Source organism: Natator depressus, chromosome 2 (genome assembly GCF_965152275.1).
Source record: "Natator depressus isolate rNatDep1 chromosome 2, rNatDep2.hap1, whole genome shotgun sequence".
Classification (NCBI taxonomy): Eukaryota; Metazoa; Chordata; order Testudines; family Cheloniidae; genus Natator; species Natator depressus.
The window spans coordinates 244,968,786-244,990,076 of record NC_134235.1 but is presented as its reverse complement, the minus strand read 5'-3'; the positions used below and the strand labels follow the sequence as shown (position 1 = coordinate 244,990,076).

Here is a 21,291-nt window from a genome sequence, read left to right as displayed (position 1 = left end):
AGCTTTTAAACTAGTTTAAACTTCAAGCTGTTCTTGTTTTTTTTTCTGTGAACAATAGGTGCTGCTTTCATGTTCCCATGTATTTCACAGAGTGAGTAGACCCTGGTTTAACTATTAAAGCATGCAATACAGCATTCTTATAATTTAAATACTCTAAATCTACTGTAAGCACAATTTCTGGTTTTGCAAGAAGGCATTTTGACTCAATATCATTTACTGTTAGAAACAATTTACAGATGATATTATTCCGGTTTTACAATGGTACATTTTGCATACAAGGGAAACCCACGTGTTTGTATACTGATTACTAATTATGTACATGGAAGTGACAGGTAGCTTAATTCATAATATTTCACTCCATGTAAATCTAAAAAGATCTATCATCCTTTTGCTTATTTCCAGGAGTTTATTGATATAAATGTATATTCTTGTAAATATATGCTCTTTTGAATTCATGAAAGGGAAAAAAATGTTCACTTAGTGTAATCTAAAGTGAATCTGGTTTATTTATGAAGAAAAATTAACATTACATCTAAAAATTATAAGTGACTACTTACATTTTTAAATAATATTTTTCTAGGCATGCCTGAAAGCTTTTGAAAAGTTTGCAGGTAAAAAGACCTGTCCTTTGTGTAGAAAGAAGCAGTATCAGACCAGAGTAATACATGATGGGGCGCGTCTGTTTAAAATAAAGTGTATTACGAGGTAAGGATTACTTCCAATAGAGCTGTTGTCACTGAACCACATTTATTTTGCCGTATTGCTCCAAGTTACATACTGAAAATTCAGCACTGGTGGATGCACTGTAAATATTTAAATATTTGAAAAATTTCAAATGATTATGTTTCAAGTAATTATTTTGTTCTCTTTAAATTTATGTTTGCATTTGTTGAACATCGACATTTTGTTTTCAACAGAATCCAAGCTTGCTGGAGAGGGTATATTGTTAGAAAATGGTATAAAAACTTGAGAAAAACAGTACCTCCTCAAGATAGCAAATTAAGAAAAAAATTCTTTGAAGCAAAGGTATGTTGCATTTGTTTCTTCAGTCTCAGTTAATGTTCTGTTCTTTCCTAGCCTTCCATTAAACCAAACATTCTCAAAGCCTCAGTCAGTCCCTTTCTAGGGGCAAAGAGTGACAAACACTGTAATGTAGGCCTTATGTAAAACATAGACTGTGTTTTACATAAGGCCTAACCTGTGCTTACCTCAATAACAATATTTCTTTTCGTTTTGGATTTTTCTTTCCCTTTCTCATAAATCCCAGGAATCTGTTTTTCCTGTAGAAGTACATTAAGCAGATATGGTAGTAAAATAAATGAATTGTAGATTTTGTTATTAGTCACTGGTCTTTCATAACTACTCCAAAAATTGGACTGGATAGTCCAGTTCCAGAACACTCTTACACATCCTCCAAATCCAGCTCAGAAGTGAGAACATAATCACCTTGGGGCTCTCTCCCTATAGAACAAGAAGCAGAAGCAAGGCTAGTTCTTCAAGTAGTGTCTTTATGGAGGCTCCACTTGAGGTGTTCATGCTTCTTTGATTGGAGATTTTTGGCATCAGTGTCTGTTTGGTGTGTGCATACACTGTTGCTATCTTCATGCCCTGTACTGAGGGTATATTGGACTGTGGTGGACAAATTCCCCTCAGTTCCTTCTCAACCACCTTGCCCAGAGAAGGAGCATCCTCAGCATTCACTTGCAATTCTACTTGTTAACTAGTTTTTAGTCAGTTTTATTCTTTTCTAGTTTATACCTTTTATTTCTTTAGTTAGTTTAATGTGCAGTTCTTTTTTTCCAGTTTGCCAAGGCTTTTGGCTCCTGCTATACACACACATACACACGTTCCTCTCCCTCCCCGCCCAATCCCTCTTGACAGTCAGGGAAGTCCTCAGGGAAGCCTATTTTTGTTGGGGTATGCCTATATCTGCAAGCTTCAAACCTTGCCTCATTTGCTGGGAGTCCTTCCCAATTAGTGATGGCCATTCACACTGTATATGCCACCTTGGGGATATACACATGCTTGCTATGTAAGTTCTGCACAACTTTCAAAAGTTGCTCTAGGAGAGAGAGAGAGAGAGAGAGAAATAAAACTCCATCTTCTAATAATGGAGCACCACCCCTTTTGGATCCTTGTACAGCAGGCTCTAAGGGTATGTCTACACAGCAAAGAAAATCTGCAGGGTGGGATGGTCGAGCCTGGAAGTCTATACAGCAATGAAACAGCCACACAGGCCAGCCGTGAGTTTTTCTTTGCTGTGTAGACATATCCTGAGTGACCTCCGTGCCCCATCATCCTTTGCAGCTCGCTCAGCTGCTGAAGCTTTGAGACCTGTTAGAGACACAGGGCAGACTTCATCTAGGAGATCCATGAAATCTCCTCAGAGAGAACACTGTTCTAAAAAGACCTGTTGCAGCAGAGACCCCGTACTCCTAAAAAGATTTCGACGGCGGCTTCAAGTGCTCCTGGTACCAAGACTTCCAGATCAAAGTCCACAAACTCATATAAGTTGCAGGCTTCCCATCACTTCGTACCAAAGCCACAGCAGCATTGAAGCATGAGCAGAGTACAAGAAATAAGGATCCTGTACCTAAGAAGTTGGTACTGCCTGCACCAACTGCTGCATCAGTACCTCAGTTGGCAATTCCACAAGTGTCGTTGCCTCCTTCGGTATCACAGCTTTCTACCTCTTCACTAGATCTTCACACAAGCCCATGCAGTACCACAGAAGTTCAGATTCTCCAGGGACCTGTTTTTGTCTCTAATGAGCCTGAGTCTCCTTTACTGAACTCAGACTCCCGGTATCGCAAACCTGCATTATCTCTGGTACCTCAGGGATCGCTGGTACCTCTTAGTTTCCCACGCAGTCAGACCCTCACTGCACCCTCATCTTCTCCACCATTACACTATATAAATGAGCTCTTCAGACTCTCAAATATCAGTTCAGGGCTCTCCTCACTGTTTACCCAGACCTGACTCTCCTGAAATTATTCAGCCCAAGGACATTCCGCTGTCTCCATGACCTAGGGTGGTTCAACAACCTCCTGGATATGACCAGGGCTAGATGCCTCCCCAGTTTTCTTAGGGGCCGCCTCAATGGCCATACTGAGACCACTGAGCATTATAATCACCAGTAGTTTTCCAAGGCACATAGCATTCATGTGGAACACCAGAGACAGCATTCCTCACTCTCATGCATTCCCCTTAGCAATCATCGTTGCAGAAGGAAATGTTTGAGGAGCAAGAAAGGAGGGCTGACAAGGAGCATACTCTACAAACAAACATATCATCATCATCTTCAAATGAAGCGGTTATGCCTCCTTTGCTTGTTGCAGATGACTTCAAACAGTTCCGGACTTGATGAAGAGAGTGGCGAACACCCTCCAAATTCCATTAGAAAAAAATCCCAAAGGCCTGCCTGTGAATAAAGTGCAGTGGAAGCCTGCCAAAAATGATTTAGCAAACCCCTGACATTGCCCCGACAGCTCCAGAGAGCAGATAAAAAATACTACATCCTGGCAGGGGCTCAGTGTATTTATTTTCTCATCCCGTCTCCAGCACCCTCGGAATGGATGCAGTTAATGAATGGAACAGACAGCACCATTCAAAAGCTACCCCACATGACATAGACCAGAAGCGTTTGATTCACTTGGTAGCAAGAGTTATTCGTCTGCCCCCCAGCAGTTTAGAATTGTGAATTACCGGGTGATGCTTACAAAACAGTCACATCAACGATGCCAAATTTAATTATCTTATTGAGCAATTCCCACAAGAACACTGGGAGCAATTTCAGGCTGTCACTGTGAAGGGACAGCTCCTGGTGAGGATGACTTTACCGGTGCCCCTTAACACAGCTGACAGGGCAGCTCGCTCCATCTCCACAGCCATGGTCATGTGCCATGCATCATCGCTGCAGTCCTCAGGCTTCCTGCGTAAGGTCCAAAATGCTGTAGAGAACCTCTCCTTCAATGGCCTCAAATTATTCAGTGAGCCCACAGATTAGTCCTTACATTCTTCTTCAAGCAGTGTCCCTGCGGGTAGTCCACATTCGGATGTGCACATGCCCAGGGGCACTCTTGATTGGAGACTTTCATTAGCAGCGTCTGTGGGTCATGCCTGCACCCTAGACCTCCCTGTGCTCCTAGACCCACTACCACTCCAGTTCCTTTTCAAGACTGTGACTTGAGATGGAGCATTGCTGTGTTCGTTAGCTAGCTATGCAGCTTGCTACCTCGCTCACATCATCTTTTCTTTTGGCATTTTCTTCTATTTTTTTGTTAATTAGCACGGTATGCACTTTGGGGGTTAGTGTCCCCCTTCCCTTCTTCATTTGCCCGATAAGGGTCTTTTTTTCCCCACCCTCTCAAGTCTTAGTCCACAGACTCAAGTGCAGTTATGCTCAAGACCCCGGGCTTTAAACCCTGCCAGATGTGCCATGGGTCTTTTCCCCTCAGGAATAGTCATTGAAGCTGCCTCCTCTGCCCGGGAGAGACTCATGTCCTCTCCAACTGTGAAATCTGCTCAGGTTCAGAAGCAGGTTAAAAAAAACCCTCCTGTTGATGGAGCACTCTCTGAGACTCGTGGGTCCAGCTCACCCCCTGTATCTTGGATCTAGTTGATCAGAGCCCTGGTGACTGGCTCTGCTGTGACAGTAAAAGACCCCGAGGGCCCTTCACAATCATCCAGACCCTCTCAGAAGAAGAGATACCATTCTCCAGAATGGGATAAGAGAAGTGGAAAAGTCATCTCCTCGGGCTAGGTCTCAGGAGACTTCATATCCTGATATGGGTAGCGCTGAGGCTCTCATCCCTTCCAATTCTGAGATCATGGCACCAGCTAAGAAAACCAAGCCACGTACCAAGAAAATGTCAGGTAAACAACTTAGAACAGCATCAGCACTAGACTCATTGTCTTTGGAATACAAGGACTCCAGAGCCAAGCTGAAATGGTCATTGGTACTGTCTTCTGTAGCCAAATGTGAAGGGCACACTGATCACAGTTCAGTATTGTCTCCAATACCACCCAACATACTGACTCCTGAGCATCCCTGTCTAGAGTCCCCGGTACCATCCAGGTTCCTATTCCATGAGGACATTGGAATCTTTGGAAGAGCCTGAATCACCATTACTGAGGGGTGCCGAAAGACACACAGTGCCAGTACCAACTCACCTCCTGGAGCCTATTTACCCTCCAATCCCTACCATATTTAATGATGACTCAGTCTCTGGTACCAGTGTGGTCACCAGCCCCACACAATCTCTTTGAGGATACCAGTGCAATCTCAGGACCCTGTCCGGGCCCCAGTACCAACTCGACTACCAGGTACTCACTGAGGAGGAAACTCCCAGCAAGAGATATACCTGGCAACCTTGGGAAGGACAACCTTGAAGCCCTGCCTCCTTCCTTATTCCTCACCACGGTGGGCTTATTGGAACCCCTGGGCTTCTTAAGGTGACTAGTTCTACAGGGTCGCATCTTATAAGTGCCCTCTTACAAGCAACGACTGCTGCCCTTGGATTCCACTCCACAGGAGGATCTTATAGAGGAGCAAGGACCAACTGAGGAAGAAGAAACACCACCTTCAACAAATCCTCCTCCTCTCCAGATGAAGTTGTCATGCCTCTTCCATCATCCTGTCAGTGATTTCAACACCTTATGAAACATATAGCGGAGAGCTTGCAAATTTCATTGGAAGAAATATATGAACCCCCAAATTCCCTGTTGTACATCCTTCTTACATCTCCTCACGGAAAAATCATCTTGCCCATCAACAATGCTCTGGTGGCCCCAGCATGTACGACGTGTTCTAGCTACAATACCACCTATACATAAATGGGCTGACAAAAAATACTACATTCCACCCAGAGACTCAGAGTATATTTTTCCTCCCACCTTATACCCAACTCCCTGGTTATCAAGGCTGTTAACTAACAGAACAAGCAACATAAGTCCTGCTCAGTGCCATCTGACAATGAGTTAAAATGACTGGATCTGCTAGACTGCAAGAGCTACTTGTCAGCTTCTTTGAAGTTCAGAATAGTCAGTTATCAAGCCCTGATGGCAAAATATGATTTTACCAACTGTTCAGTTTTCATCTTTTATTGAACACCTGCCTCGGGACCAGAGGGAATGATTTCAAGCCCTCATAACAGAAGGCCAGATAATTGCCAAGACATCTCTTCATGCCTCATTAGATGCCATCGATACAGCTGCATATTGCATGGCTATTGCAGCAGTCATGCACTGAGCTTCTTGGCTGCAGTCCTCTAGCCTCCCCCTGGAGGTACAAAATACTTTTGAGTACCTTCCCTTCAAGAGGCCCAGGTTGTTTAGTGATACCATGGATGGTCCTTTCATTCATTTAAATACTCCTGGGCAACACTATGATTTCTGGACATTTATACAGCTGCAACAAGGAGAAAATATAGTAGATCACAGACAGCTCTATGATCTCACAAAGTCTGCTGCCAGCCCATGAGAGTGGCTGAACTCTCCAGGAAGAAGCCCAGGTTTGCTAAGAAAGGGCCATCTTATATAGCAATCTCCCAGTCAGTGACATCATCAAAACAAATATTTTGACCCACTTGTTGAGGGTCACAAACTGTCTTCTGCTCCAGCTTCTACACTACATCTGTTCCCCCTCCACCTTTATGGGGATCACTCTCCCATTTTCTACCTTTCTGGGAGCTCATCACCTCAGACAGATGGATCCTAGAGGTGATTTCTACAGCCTACTCCATCCAGTTCAGTCCCCTCCTCTGTCTTCTGAGACCCTTCTCACAAGGATCGCCCTCCTTCCCCTCTGCCTCAAAGTCTTTCACTGGACTTCCATTGTTGGCAGCAGGTCCACCTCCTTTCTATATACCTTGGTACTGGAGCGTAAAGGTATCTAGGGCCCAGGCACGGATCTGCAGATGCTGCTGACAAAAGTCTTTAGTCAAGAGTGCACAGGTGCACACGTATCTTGAAACTCTTGAACTCCAGTTACTGTACAAGGTAAGTAACCTCCTCTTCCTTGAAAGATTCTAGAATTACCCTTTTCTTGCTGGGTATATATACTCCTGCAAACAAATAGTTTCAGTAGGTCTCAAACAACTCAGAGGTTCTATCCACCCCCGTTTTCCACCTACCACATAGGACCTAAGCCACCTAAGAAGAGACCCAGACTACACAAAGGGAAAGCATTCACCATTACAACCCCATTGACACAGCAGGAATCATCTGTGAAGAGCTCCTTTGGATGCCTTGGAACACTCTCATGATTCTGATCTGATATTGCACTATTCTGCTTAGCTTATTCTCTCATTATTTGCAGACTGGCTCTCCGATTTCCACAATTCATGGGAGCAGATTTACCAACAGATGGGTATTGGAAGTTATAACATCAGGCTATTCCATCCACTTGCACTCTATGCCCCCCCTCACATTTCCCTTCTCTATCCTTTTCAGGCACCAATCTCATAAGTCTCTCGTGAGATAGGAGATTTTGTCTCTTCTCTGCTTAGAAGCCATTGAACAAGTTCCCACTGTACAAGGGAAGAGGATTTTAATCCAAATATTTTCTCATTCCCAAAAAGAAGGGCGGGTGAAGACAGATTTTAGATCTCAGGATGCTGAATACCTTCATCAAGATTCAGAAGTTCGAGATGATGACATTTGCAGTTATCATCCCATCCCTTGATCTGGGGGACTATTTCATAACCCTCAACCTTCAGGATGCATACCTTCATGTTATGATACACTCTTCTCACAAGAAGTTTGTACACTTTCTAGTGGGCCAGGACTACCATCAATATTACCACCTCAAAGTGTTCTTGAAAGCTATGGCAGTCGTTGCTATGCAGCTTCGTCAATAGAAAGTAAACATTTTTCCATATCTTGACAATTGGCTCTTAAAGGAGCCTTGTTACACTGCGGTTCAAACTTCAGTAAACAAGGTCATCTCTGTTCTCAAGGCTCGGTCTTCAATTCAACATCACAACGGCCTTCCTCCTACCTGTGCAGCGGATAGAGTTCATAGGAGCCATTCTCAATGCTACAACATACAGAGTCTATCTACCCAGGGACACAACTTGACAGAACTAACTGCACAATTTCAACTAAGTCTTCAGGTCACAATGAGATCCTGCCTCCAACTTCTTGGACGTATGACAGCGTTGAACCTTCATCATCTTACATGCCCGTTTGCACCTGCACTCCTTCCAAACTTGGGTCAGGTGAGTCTGTACTCCTGACAGGAACAGTCTGAACAAGTTGCTCTCTGTCCCTTGTCGCATATTAGTCTCCCTTGACTGGTGGAAGAATGTGGACAAGGTGCGTTCAGGGGTTCCTTTCAACCAACCCTCTCCCACCTTTACAGTAGTTTCTGATGCAGCTATCCTTGGATGGGGAGCTCACCTACAGGATACTGCACAGGGTGGGTGCACTGCCCACAGTGCACCCTTCATGTCAGTATCCCAGAATTCAGGACCATAAGGTATGCCTGCCAGCACTTCTTTCCCATGATAGAAGGTCAATCCATTCACATAATGATAGACAACAGGGCCAGGATGTACTATATAAATAGATTGTTGTGGTCGGGGGGGCGGGGGGCAAGATTTTCCTCCCTCTGTTCAGATGCCATGATGATGTGGAATTGGTGCATAGCTTGCCACATCCTTCTCTCAGCAGTCTGTCTGCCTGGCTTTCAAAACACCATAGCCAATGTCCTCCCCAGACATTTCACTCAAGTGCAAGTGAGAAGTCAACAAATCCACACTCAGACAGATTACTCTCCTGAGGATTTCCAGCAATAGATCTCTTCGCCACCACTGTTAGCTGGAGCTGTGTGAACTTCTGCTCAAGGGGAGGTCTGGGCCATCATTCCTTGTGAGATGCCTTTATCCTCTCATGGTCAAAGAACCTTCTATATGCCTTTCTTCCAGTGCCGCCAATCCTCATGGTCCTGAACAAAAGTCAAACAAGACCGAGCCACGGTCATCTTGATAGTACCAAATTAGCCGATTCCCTTACATTTTCCAGCTTTCTTCTCGGCCGGTCATCAAGCCTACCATTGACCCCTCCCCTGAACGTTCTCTCGCAGGACTTTAGGAGTGTTCTTAACCCCAACCTCAAAACTTTATGACTCAAAGCCTTGTAGCTGGATGGAGATTCAGGATGTCCTGCTTAACAGTAGAATGGAGTCCACAGAAAAACTTACCATCAGAAATAGAAAATATTTGAGCACAGCTGTACTCCCTGACACTTATGTCCTGCCGATTCTTCCATTTCTAAAGTTTTAGAATACCTTTTCACCTTGAAGGAGGTCTTTCATTGAGCTGCATTAAAGTTGATTGGGCAGCTAGCTCAGCTGTGGAAGGTTTCTTGGCATTTGCTCACCCTGCAACTTCTAGATTTATCAAAGGGTTATCAAACCTTTTTCCGCAGGTCAGAAAGACCACTTGAACCTAGGTCTCAATTCTTTAATGAAACCTCCCTTTGAACCAGTGACTACCTGTACACATTTACACCTTTCCATGCAAACTGCCTTTTTTTAACATCCATTACTTCTGCTCAAAGACTTGGTGAGCTAAGAGCTCTGATGGCTGACCTCCCCACCCCCATACACTGTTTTCTTCAAAGATAAGTTGTGCCTCTGACTACATCTGCATCCTTACCTAAAGTCAGTTCAGACTTTCATATAAATCAAAATATTCATTTCCCTATATTTCATCCTAAACCCCATCGGATGAGGGAAGATGCTGCCTTCCATACCTTAGATGTTAGGAGGGCACGGGCATGCTATTTGTACAGACCAGATCCTTCTAAGCTTCTATTTGTATCTCTTGCAGACAGAGCTAAAGGAACATCAGTGTAACCCAGAGACATTCTAAATGGGAGGTAATAAGTGCCTATATAAGAAAAAAGTCCAAAAAAGGGACTGTCCCTTTAAAAACGGGACAGATGGTCACCCTAATCATAGCCCATTCGATTAGGTCTCAGTCCACATCCATTGCTCTGCTAAAAGATATCCCTGTAGTGGAAATAGGCAGAGATGCTACATGGGCTTCAGTCTACACTTTCTCCAGATACTATGCCCTAGTTAACAATTCTCAGGCAGATGCTGTCTTTGGTTCTGCAAACAGTTCTAGATCGAGTTGCAAAGCTCCCAACTCCTTCAGAAGGCACCGCTAGGAAGTCAACTCCAGTGAAGCACCCATAGGGACACCACTTGAAGAAAGAGAGGTTACTTATCCTGTACAGTAACTGGAGTTTTCAAGATGTGTGTTCCTATGGGTGCTCCACTACCCACCCTCCTTGCCCCCTGCTTTGGAGTGTTGTCTCTGTGGGAATTCGTGGTAAAGAAGTTAATTAAGGACAGTTTATCCATTGCAATCTATATACCCTCAGTACAGAGCATAAGGATAGGTACATGTGCAGACTGAGTGAACGCTGCTGCCAAAAATCTCTGATTGAAGTAACGTGGGGTGCATGTGCACCTCAAGAGGAGCTCCTGTAGGGGGACACATCTCTAAGAACTCCAGATACTCTATAGGGCAATTAACCTCTGTCTTGGGAGCTAGGCACTGGAGTGAATCTGGCTCATTGGAAGTAGCCAGCTAAAAAGAGCCTGGGGAGTTTCCACTTTCAGCCCTTCACAGTTTTCTCTCTTCCCTTGTTGCAAGTGACAGGCAGCTCAGCCCAACTTTCCAGATTAGTCAGTGACAAATACCCACCTGACACCTCCCCGACAACCCCCAAACCCACCTCCCATGAAGCCACAATCCCCTATAAGCTGCCAAAAACTTCTGAGTAACAAGGACCTCAACCTGCCTTATGCCCCCTCCCCCAGCAGCTTAACTACACACATAAACCAATGTAGTTAAACTGTTTCAAACCCCTGTGTAGACACTCATATCTGGTGCAAACTAAATCGATGTCCGGTTTAAACCAACATAAGATCATCCACACACTGTTGTACCAGTTTAACTAAACTGATTTAAAAACCCACACCTTTAGCTAAATGGGTAAAACTATGTGTGCAGTCCAGGTTTTACTGTTGCTCTGTCTTCTCTGCCCTAATACAGTTTGTTATACTTACTTGTTGCATCTCATTAGTATGTAAGCTCTTTGGGGCAGGGACTACATCTTCCTGTGCGTTTTGTACAGCCTTTAGCATAATGGAGCATCAGTCATGGTTGGAGCCTTTGGGCCCTACTGCAACAAAAATACTTCCCAGCCTTAAAAATCTGACAATTTAATGTTTACTGCAGGCCTTTGTAATGGTTACAAAACCTGCAGGATGGAACTAAAGAGAACTAGCTTTATTTTTTAAAGAGACCTTAAGGTCTCATTTAAATTTAGTTTGGGGAGAAATGGAAGGTTTGGTAGCTGGAGACTATCCTCTTCAGATACTAGGTAAGGGGGAGCCATGTAAATACCTGGATAGATTTTTCCAGAATGAGTGTTTTTGAGGATTAACTGTTATACCCCATAATATTAACTTGTCTTCTTACTAATAAGTGTCCCACAGTCCTGATCCCCAAAACGCCACAGTTTTGGAAGCTAAGTCCCAGGGTCCTGAACAGTTTTAAATATGCTATCTCACATGTCTGCTAAGAGGTTTAACTCTTTGCAGATTGATTTTTCCATAAGAAATTTGTACTGTCACCTATGGTCGAGGCCAAGAGTATAGGGATTCAAGAGTATTGGACACTTCATAAGGAAACCAAGAACATCCACAGTCATTATTAATAAACATTTTGGAAGGAATACTAACCTCAAGCTTTGAGTCTTACACCAATTATTAGAGACTAGGATGAGCCCTAATGTGGGGGAAGGGGCAGGGGAGAAGGCAGCTTTTTCCACATCTGCCTATTGCAGTGTTCTTACACCTTCCTCTGAAGCATCCAATACTGGCTACTGTCAGAGGCTGGATACTGAACTAGATGGACTTTGGGTCTGATCCAGTATGGCAATTCCTATGCACTCCCCAATATACAAATCAACACACCAGATGCAAGTATAATCATCATCATACTATCTGTACCTGCCACTACAAAAGGCAACCTGCTGCACCTCTTTGGCTTCTTCTCTCTTCCCTGCTTTGGTTTTTGAGTCAGTTCTTGCTGGTGATTTGGAATCACCTTTTTGATTTTAAATGCCACTTAACGAAACTTGACACAATAAGGAAGGCATCAGAATTATGACTGGAAACAAGGGCAGTAGCAATCTCAAGAAGCATGTGTGTCATAACACTGATTAATATTTAAACAAAATTGTTTAAATCCAACCTTTTTTTAATTTCAACCCCCCTTTAAAAAAGCAAAATGGAATATGTGTAATACTTGGACACTGGGGCTTTATACTGCTAATTCCACTGTTGCTGTTTAGCAGCATGATGCTGTTCAAAGATTCAAAAATGGCAGCTTCAGTTACAAATATTTTCAAGGCTAGTTCAGTTTTAGGCAATGATTCTCAATACATGGCACTTTGTGAACTTGCACTGAACAGTATGGTGGCAACTCTTCTTTCTGTTCAGACACACACGGATAACACATACTGATTTGGATTGCCCAGGTTTGAATGTGTTTAGAGAATATAAATCACAATCAAGGGATACACACTCATTTTTCTTAGTTCTTTTCTCTGTGGCTTTCAAATGAGAACTGGCTTTCTCCACTTTTAGCTTTCCATACCTTTGTTTAGTGTCCGTTTGTTAATAAAACACTTGGGTAATTTTTCATATACAGCAATCCATTTCCAGATGGAAAAAAGCTTTTCTAAGATGCATTTCTCCTCTCATAAACTTGTGTCATGCTCTTAAAATGTCACTCCCCAGCTGCTAACAGAACAGTGGTACAGTTAAGAGATTGGGGGTTAGCAAGTAGATTTTTTAAAATATAGACCTACTTCCTTTGGTAAGCCCACAAAAGTCAAATATCTAGTTTTGCCGTCTTAAACAATTGCCATAGAATTAGAATGTAGGCCTGAAATATTATTGTTAAGAAGAGTGTATTTTATTTGTCTGATGGTGATACAGTAGCCCTTATTATACTGATCCATTAAAGTTCTTACTAATTTAGATCAAAGGGAATATGAAAGGTCACTGAAACCAAGCTATGCAACTTTTTAGCATCAGTGGGTACAGAAAACAAAGTGTTGCCTAGAATGCCGTGTGTTCGGTAGTGAATTTCTTTGATCCTTATCTATAAAGTCTGCTTGCATAAGTCATTTAATTGAGGTATGATCTTTTACTGCTGCAATTAAATCTTTTCAAATGCATTGCATTGTCTCCAGTTTAAGTAAAAGTCTTGACTATTGTTTGGGAAGCTAGGTAAGTCATTTGTAAATCTGTTCAGTTGACTTTAGTTTCCTCCCCCCCCCATGATTTCTCCCAACAATTTTAATTTAAATCTCACCAAACAGTATAATGGTCCTGGAGTTTGTTTAGTCGTTTGACTTCCTTTATCACATGGTGATAGCAAACATTCTGTTGCTAACTTGAAGTGGCTCCAAGCAGCAAGACTAGGAGGATATTAAACCAGTAAAAGCTTATCAACTGATTCATTGATATGCTGTAAACTTTAGCCTTTTCATTTTACTTTTGAGGGTTGCCATAGGTCAACACATTAGTAAACAATTTGCTGACATTAAGATGGATCACTTAAGAAGGCTTCTCTGTACAGAGTTCACTAAGGTGCTTTTGTTTGCATCATTTCATTGCAAATGATTGATGTCACTTTGCATATTGATATAAAGTAGTTATAACTCCTAATTTGTCACACCATTCAAGCTGAAATATTTCCCTAATGACCCTATAATGAAATCACAAAAAGATACAGATTAATTACTCAAAGATACTTTCAGACATAAGCTGTTTTGGTGTACTGAGGAGCCAATAGGCTGAGTCGCACTTTTACCTATTAATCAGTTTCAAATTTTTGAAAAATAAAATGATGTAATAACTTGTGCATTGACACAGATCAGGATTTAGCATCAGTAATGGTGAACATAATGCCTAGTAAATTAACACTACCAATTCCATATTCTATAAAGGGTGCTTATCCCTTCCTATATAGACTTTAAATATTTACAGGCCTTTTAGCATAAACCCCCATTTTTAAGAGTTAGCTACATTTCTGTCTTCCAGTCCCTGATTCCACTTCCTGAGTGATGGCTTGGGCTGGGGTCATTCTGCAGAAAATCAATTGGAAACCTCAAAGCAGGTGGCATCCATGCAGGGGAACTTGCTGGATCAGTCATAAGCAAAAAAAATGTCTCCTCTGATTCTTGTATGGCTTTGGCTCAGGGAAGCCTGATGCGAGGACCCAACATCCTTTGGCTGAGTAGGGCAGGGAGAACACAAGTGTGATTTTGAGGAGCAAATGGTAGACCTCTTACAGCTGAGTCTAACAGAGGGAAAGAGGAACAAACAGCACAGCCATTGTCAGACAAGCTCATGTACAGCTTCTCATTTCAAGAGTTACATGGGTTATATGGAAAAAACTTTTTACCCACTGAGCAGCAACCTGCTGGGATTTTTGGAAGAAGCTGGCTCATTCCCCTGCCTCTAGCTCACAGCAGCAATGTGTGCTCTCTTTACTGTCTGCTCTTCCCCAGCAACAGCATGCCTTTCATAGTGTTGCCTAAGGAAAGATACAAGGAGTAGAAACCGACACTGAGGATATACGCTATAAGGTGCCAGATTCTGTGTCACTTTGCTCATGTGCTCATCACAGAAACAGAGGATGAAACAAAGGTGGCTTTAAACCGGTGATACTCAATTAGATCTACCTGTGGGCCGATTTGAGAATTTTATAACAAGAGGTGGGTCATTTGTGCAGAAGGTGGACAAAAAAAAAATTCAGCTGCCAATAAATAAAGCCTCGATTACAACATAAGTATTAGTGTTTCTATCTTTTAACGAAGTTTATGACTCAACATTATTACCTGAGTTTGTGGTAATCTCGAATGGGAGAGGTGACATCAATGATCTCTGGCAAGCTCTGTGAAGAGTGGTTTGTAAGAGGTCAGGGCAAGTCACATGCATGGGGGAAGATGCTCATATGTCAGACGATTACAGTGTTGGTTTTTTGTAATGTTCATGGTAGAAAACCCACATTCACAGACGTACGTTGATCTGAACATCGTTAAAAGATAGATGGCTTGATTCTGGCTGTTCTGAAACTGGTCAGCATATTTAGTCCAAAAATCACGAAGTTCCACTTCTCTGAATTTTGCCTTCAAGACGTCTGAGCTTTAGAGCCTTACAATTTCTAATTGAAAGGCACCTTCATCAATTGAATCAAGAATATTCTTTGCTTCAGAAGGGCAAGATCCATTGGCAGAGGCAACAAATGGATCACAAACAAATAAAAACAAATCCTTTGGAATTTTAAAATTCTCAAATTGCATTTTAAAATTTTGGATCAGATTTTTTAGAAATTATTGAATCGCATTCAGTGAAGTTTCAGCTATCGCAACAACATGCAATGTGAGTCAATGCAACATCTTTCCTGTTAAGTCTGTCTCAAAGATTTAAAAATTCCTCTGAAAGGGACACACTTTTTCAAACAGATTCCCAACGCTGCTTGAATGGCCTTGGAGCTGCAAGTTGAGGAAATTCAAGTGACTAGTAATATTGCACAGGAAAGCTACCTCTGACATACAGGGGACATTATTCATAAATTACAGGAACTCGCAAGCCTTGTTGGTCTTGTAGTTTGAAAGAAAGTCTGTTATTTCTTTTTGAAGCGCACAAAACTTCTCTAACACGTGCCCCCGACTTAACCAGCGAATGTCATCGTGCTGCAGCTGGTCACTGTGTTCGGCTGAAATGTCTTGTAAAAGAGCTTTAAAAAGACGATGTTGCAAACTAGAAGTTGAGCATGTGTAGTTCACTAATCTCATCACAGTACCCGTTGGTTTTTTTTCAAGTCCCCAGACAACTTACCACACAGGACAATCTTGTGAATGATGCAGTGAAGTGTATCACTGCCAAATGTGAAGCAAAGCCTTTCTCTTTCCCTGTCATGGAGGGATCTCTGTCTGTAACAAGCAAGTTTACTTTCTACAGATTTAAACCATTTTTTTCAAAAAATGGTTCTCTTTTCAAAAATGATCTCTCCTGTGGTGTAGCTTTCCAATGGTATTAAGCACAAAAATTCTTCCTTGAAAATTTCACTTTCATAAAATCTAACAAACAGTGATAACTGGGCAGTGTCACTTAAATTGCTTGATTTGTCCACTGCAAGAGAGATGTATTTGGTGTTTTTTAAATTGGAAAGCAGTGGTAACAAACAGTCCTCATAAATTTACCTCCAGTCTTCTCACTGCCGTGGAATCAGACAGTGGAACTTGCTTCACACATTTCAAAATGTCATCTTTATTTTTATCTCCAGCAAAAAGCTCCTCCAGCATTTCCATCGTGCACTCCTTCACAAGTTCAGCATGCAGGGAAGGCTTTTTCTTTTTAGTTAGTACCAACATTATCCAAAGAGAAGTAGCTGTTTCTTTTTCCTGTACAGTCGCTGATGTTGTGAGAATGACATTTGAAGTGTGATACAAAGACTTCAGATTTTCAATTTTGTCACATCTTGCAACACTGCCAGGAAGATAGGCTGAATTAAATTTACTGTGTGTCATAAATATAAAGGGAAGGGTAAACACCTTTAAATCCCTCCTGGCCAGAGGAAATCTCCTCTCACCTGTAAAGGGTTAAGAGGCTAAGACAACCTCGCTGGCACCTGACCAAAATGACCAGTGAGGAGACAAGATACTTTCAAAGCTGGAGTGGGGGGGGAAACAAAGGGTTCTCTCTGGCTGTGTTGTCTTTTGCCGGGACCAGAGCAGGAATGCAGGTCAGAACTCCTTTAAAGGGTTAATAAGCAATCTAGTTAGATATGCGTTAGATTCTGTTTTGTTTAAATGGCTGATAAAATAAGTTGTGCTGAATGGAATGTATATTCCTGTTTTTGTGTCTTTTTGTAACTTAGAGGGTTTTGCCTAGAGGGATTCTCTATGTTTTGAATCTGATTACCCTGTAAGGTATTTACCATCCTGATTTTACAGAGGTGATTCTTTTACTTTTTCTTTAATTAAAATTCTTCTTTTAAGAACCTGATTGTTTTTTCCTTGTTCTTAAGATCCAAGGGTTTTGGTTTGTGTTCACCTATGCAAATTGGTGAGGATTTTTATCAAGCCTTCCCCAGGAAAGGGGGTGTAGGGCTTGGGGGGATTTTGAGGGAAAGACGTTTCCAAGTGGGCTCTTTCCCGGTTATATTTTGTTAGATGCTTGGTGGTGGCAGCAATAAAGTCCAGGGACAAAAGGTAAAATAGTTTGTACCTTGGGGAAGTTTTAACCTAAGCTGGTAAAAATAAGCTTAGGGGGGTTTTCATGCAGGTCCCCACATCTGTACTCTAGAGTTCAGAGTGGGGAAGGAACCTTGACACTGTGCCTTGATTCAAAGTGGTGCTTTATGTTGACAGCCTTACAGAGGGATACAGTAGTGTGGCACGGTAAACACAAAAGGTTTGTGTTTAAATGAGGTGGCATAATAAAAAGAAAATCTGCTGTCCAGGATGGGTTAAAAGCTCGGCTCTCGCTGTTGACTTGGTGACATTTACTCCCATTTGCATGCATTTTTGGCTCCATTTCCATCACGAATGAAAAAAATGGGCACCGTCCAAGCTCAGCTGCAGCCGATGTGATTGCGAGAACTTCAGATCCAGTAAGCAGTGCTTAATTTGTGCTGGGGCTTAACCCCAGCACCTTTAGCCTTGGAAATTCATATCCCTGGCTTCTCTGCGCTCCTGGCCAGCAGCTGCTGCTCTCCAGCCACCCAGCTCTGAAGACAGTGCCGCTGCCAGCAGCAGCAGCATAGAAGTAAAGGTGGCAGTACCATACCACGTCACCCTTACTTCTGCCCTGCTGCTGCTGACAGCACTGCCTTCAGGGCTGGGCGCCTGGCCAGCAGCCGCCGCTCTCCAGCCTCCCTGTCAATGCTTAATTTGTGCCGGGGTTGCCCCCACACCTCTTTCATTACAAATTAAGCACTGCCAGTAAGTTATTTACTAAATCATAGGCAAATGATAGGTAGTGCATCACTGTTCGTGAACTTAATTATAAACATTTTTTAAGGTGAGCTGGCGGGACACACAGGAAGCCTTGGTGGGCCACATTTGGCGCACAGGCCACCTACTGGGTCTCACTTCTTTAAACTATTTATGTACTCACCATATTCTGGTATTCTGGGCCCTGCCTGACCACCAGCAAAAGCTGAAGCAGCCTCATGGCTGCTCTAATTTATGCTCATTTCTGATGGCCACTATAGGTTTCTCATGGAAATAATTTTCTAAGGTATGTGCTAGTTTGATATTCATTGAAAGCCAGGGTACAGCCAGGCATAATGCAAGCTGTACAGCATAGTTCTTCCAGTGTACTGTAGAAAAATTTTCCCAAAGAATCAATCCTGGCTTGATTTCTTTCTGAACAGAGACCAATGAATCATGCTGGGTAAGGGCCTACTCCTGCTGCCACTGAAGTCAGTGAGCTTTAACATTGACTTCACTTGGAGCAGAAGTAGGCTTTATATCAAATATGGAACAAGTTAATTAAATTCTAAAACTTAGTCTTTGACAGTAATTCAGATAAAGCAAATTAAGACTCCAATAACTTTTTACAATACATGTAATTTCAGAGACTTAGCTCACTAAAACACTCAAGGCAGTATATGACTAATAACCGGATTAAAATAAAATCTCATTAGTCCAATACATATTGTGCATCTCATCCAAAAGAGAGTCTCAATTTTGTCATTTAGAAATATACGGAAATCATGTAAAATGCAAATACTGAAGGGGAGAAGGGTTTGGATTTAAAAAAAATATATGTTTAAGGTCAATGCACATATTTGCATGTGATGGAATTTGAAAGATCTTTTCTTAATGAAAGGACACCATGGAAGTACAGGAATAGCTTCACTAATATGCACTGTGCTAGACACTCACTCTCTCTCACACACACACACGCACACACACTCTCTCTTAACACCCCCGCTCACCTCTCAGAAAGTTTTACAAGGAGATGCTGTAAAGGGGCCTCATAGTACAATTTAAAAATTTATGCATTCTTTCATATACTCGTGTTCTCATATCATTAAACCTAAACTGCAATTGACAAATTAAATGGACAGAAACACATTTAATGGTTGTATCACCCTTGTTTTTTGCTATAGTGCAAAATGCAGTCGGCCATAGTGGGTCTCCCAGTCAGTGTGAATTAACAGGTTTCCACTTTTCTTGCTTAAAAGGACAAACTAAAAAATATAATCAAATCAGACTTCTGCACAAGACAGAAATTTACCTATCCCTGCTCTTATAAAGCATCCCATCATTTTCCTTTTCTGGATGGCTCTAAAGTTTTTCTTTGTTTCAAAGCATTGACTTTAGCTAGAAACAATAGATTATGGAGAGATCATAGTTAAGAGTTTCATTATAAAGCTGACTAACATCTACACACCTGGGTAACTAATTTTGGAAATCTAATTGACATGGAGGCTATGTCTGCCACTAATTCTGAAGTACACCAATGACAGTCAAAGTTTAAAAATCATGTCTTGAAATGTTAGCTAAAATTGGGATTTTATAACAAGTCATTCAGTGGGAGCTGGGTGCCTAACTCCCTTAGACCCCTTTCAAAATCTGACATTGAAGATCTAATACTTACATCCTATCTTATGAATGCAATCCAGTTTCAAGTCAGTATTTGCACGGAAGTACCTGTTCCCCAGGCATAGGGTACCCAAGCAATGAGACAAAAGAAGAAAAAAGTTTCCTGCATGCATGGGGGTCTGGCACGGAATCCGGCTGAGGAGAAAAGAAAAAACAAACAAACATGTTGACAGTATTCTCACTGTCAAACACAGATGCAGAAAACTTCATATGCAAGCCCTTTTGACATGGAAAAACTTCCATGCTGGTGATCTTGAGTCACTCTGTAAGTGAATTGACTCCTGTGATTGTGGACTTCAAACAAAAGAACACATGCACTGAATAATCCCCATTTTCTTCTCCTGAGAGAGAAACAGAGTCCAGGGGCATTGGCCCACAACCCATCCCTGTCCATGGAATGTTTCTCAAATCCTCAAGAATCACTATAGAAATAAGAATCTCGAAGGACGCAGGCCGTGTGGTACTTCTAAGATGAGTGTTGTTCTGTACTGAGCTTTCAGGTACCGTGTGGATTATAGTAGATGAGAGGAAATTTAGACTATCTGGGATTTTATTTGAGACGGAGGTCCGAGTCTGCTGGGTTAAGATGGAGTGAGAGCTGGTTATACTTCAGTTCATTACTTCTTCTGTCGGGGGTAGCATTATGCACTAAAAATAATTTAGCACTACTGTTTGATGTGCATACTTTGGTTAGATGCCTTTAATAGTGTTAACAAAACATAGTACATGCACTTTTTAAAAAAGATGATCAACTTTTAAAATGAAGAAATATTAAATGTGTTCTTGCTGGCTAAGATCTGTACTTTCAAACTAACCTTGTCTTCATGTATGAGTTAAAGCCTTTAAGAGTATAAAGCAGAGACCTTTGGACAGTTAATACAAAAAAGGCAGATGTTTGTACTTTGTACATATTAAGTAACAGTGCATGATGTTTGGACAGAGTAGTAGCATGCACTGTTTGGCCAAGGATAAAGTATTATTTTGATAAATAAAGTTTATTTTAAAAGTTCTCAAGAATGTGTTTCCGTGATTTTTTAGCAATTTATGATAATAATTTTGAAAATCTGTGCTGGTAGCTGTTAATATTCTAACTGGAGGCTATTTTTTCCCCTTGTTCTTTAGTTTCAGGAGATCAGCAATCGGTTATTGAGTTCTTATGACACAAACATAGATGAGTTTTTTTCTGAAATTGATTCTTCTATAGCTGCAAGTCGAAATGTGCTTCAACTGTTGGAGGAAAAATTTGCCCCGTTAATAAGCGAAACTGAATGGGAGAAAATACAGATGCAGGTTGGTTTCGGAGCCAATTGGATGATGATCTCAATTCATTTTGCAACTATAGTCAGTGTCAAAGCAGGAAAGTTTTTTCCAGCATATCCTCCATCCAAAAAATTCCCTGGTATCATTTGTCAATCCACACGCTAAAACAATATCTGCAAACTTTTTTTTAAACAGTACAGTACCTTGAAGTTAAACATTTTGCTACAATAACTATTGTTTGGTTTATGATTACAAATAATTCCTCCTGTGTTCGATAAGAAGGGAAGTAATATTAAAGATATTTCAGAATTATCC

The 21,291-nt window shown here is 41.7% G+C and overlaps 1 protein-coding gene across 2 annotated transcripts in view; it reads left to right on the top strand.

Moving 5' to 3' along the window:
- RNF32 (ring finger protein 32) overlaps positions 1 to 21,291 on the top strand; it is a 58,983-nt gene that overhangs the window by 34,562 nt on the left and 3,130 nt on the right. For both annotated transcript variants that reach the window (XM_074946279.1, XM_074946278.1), the window contains exons 5-8: positions 59 to 91; positions 581 to 705; positions 918 to 1,026; positions 20,839 to 21,006. In XM_074946279.1, coding sequence (XP_074802380.1) covers positions 59 to 91; positions 581 to 705; positions 918 to 1,026; positions 20,839 to 21,006 — 435 coding nt within the window. The remainder of the gene's footprint in view (positions 1 to 58; positions 92 to 580; positions 706 to 917; positions 1,027 to 20,838; positions 21,007 to 21,291) is intronic.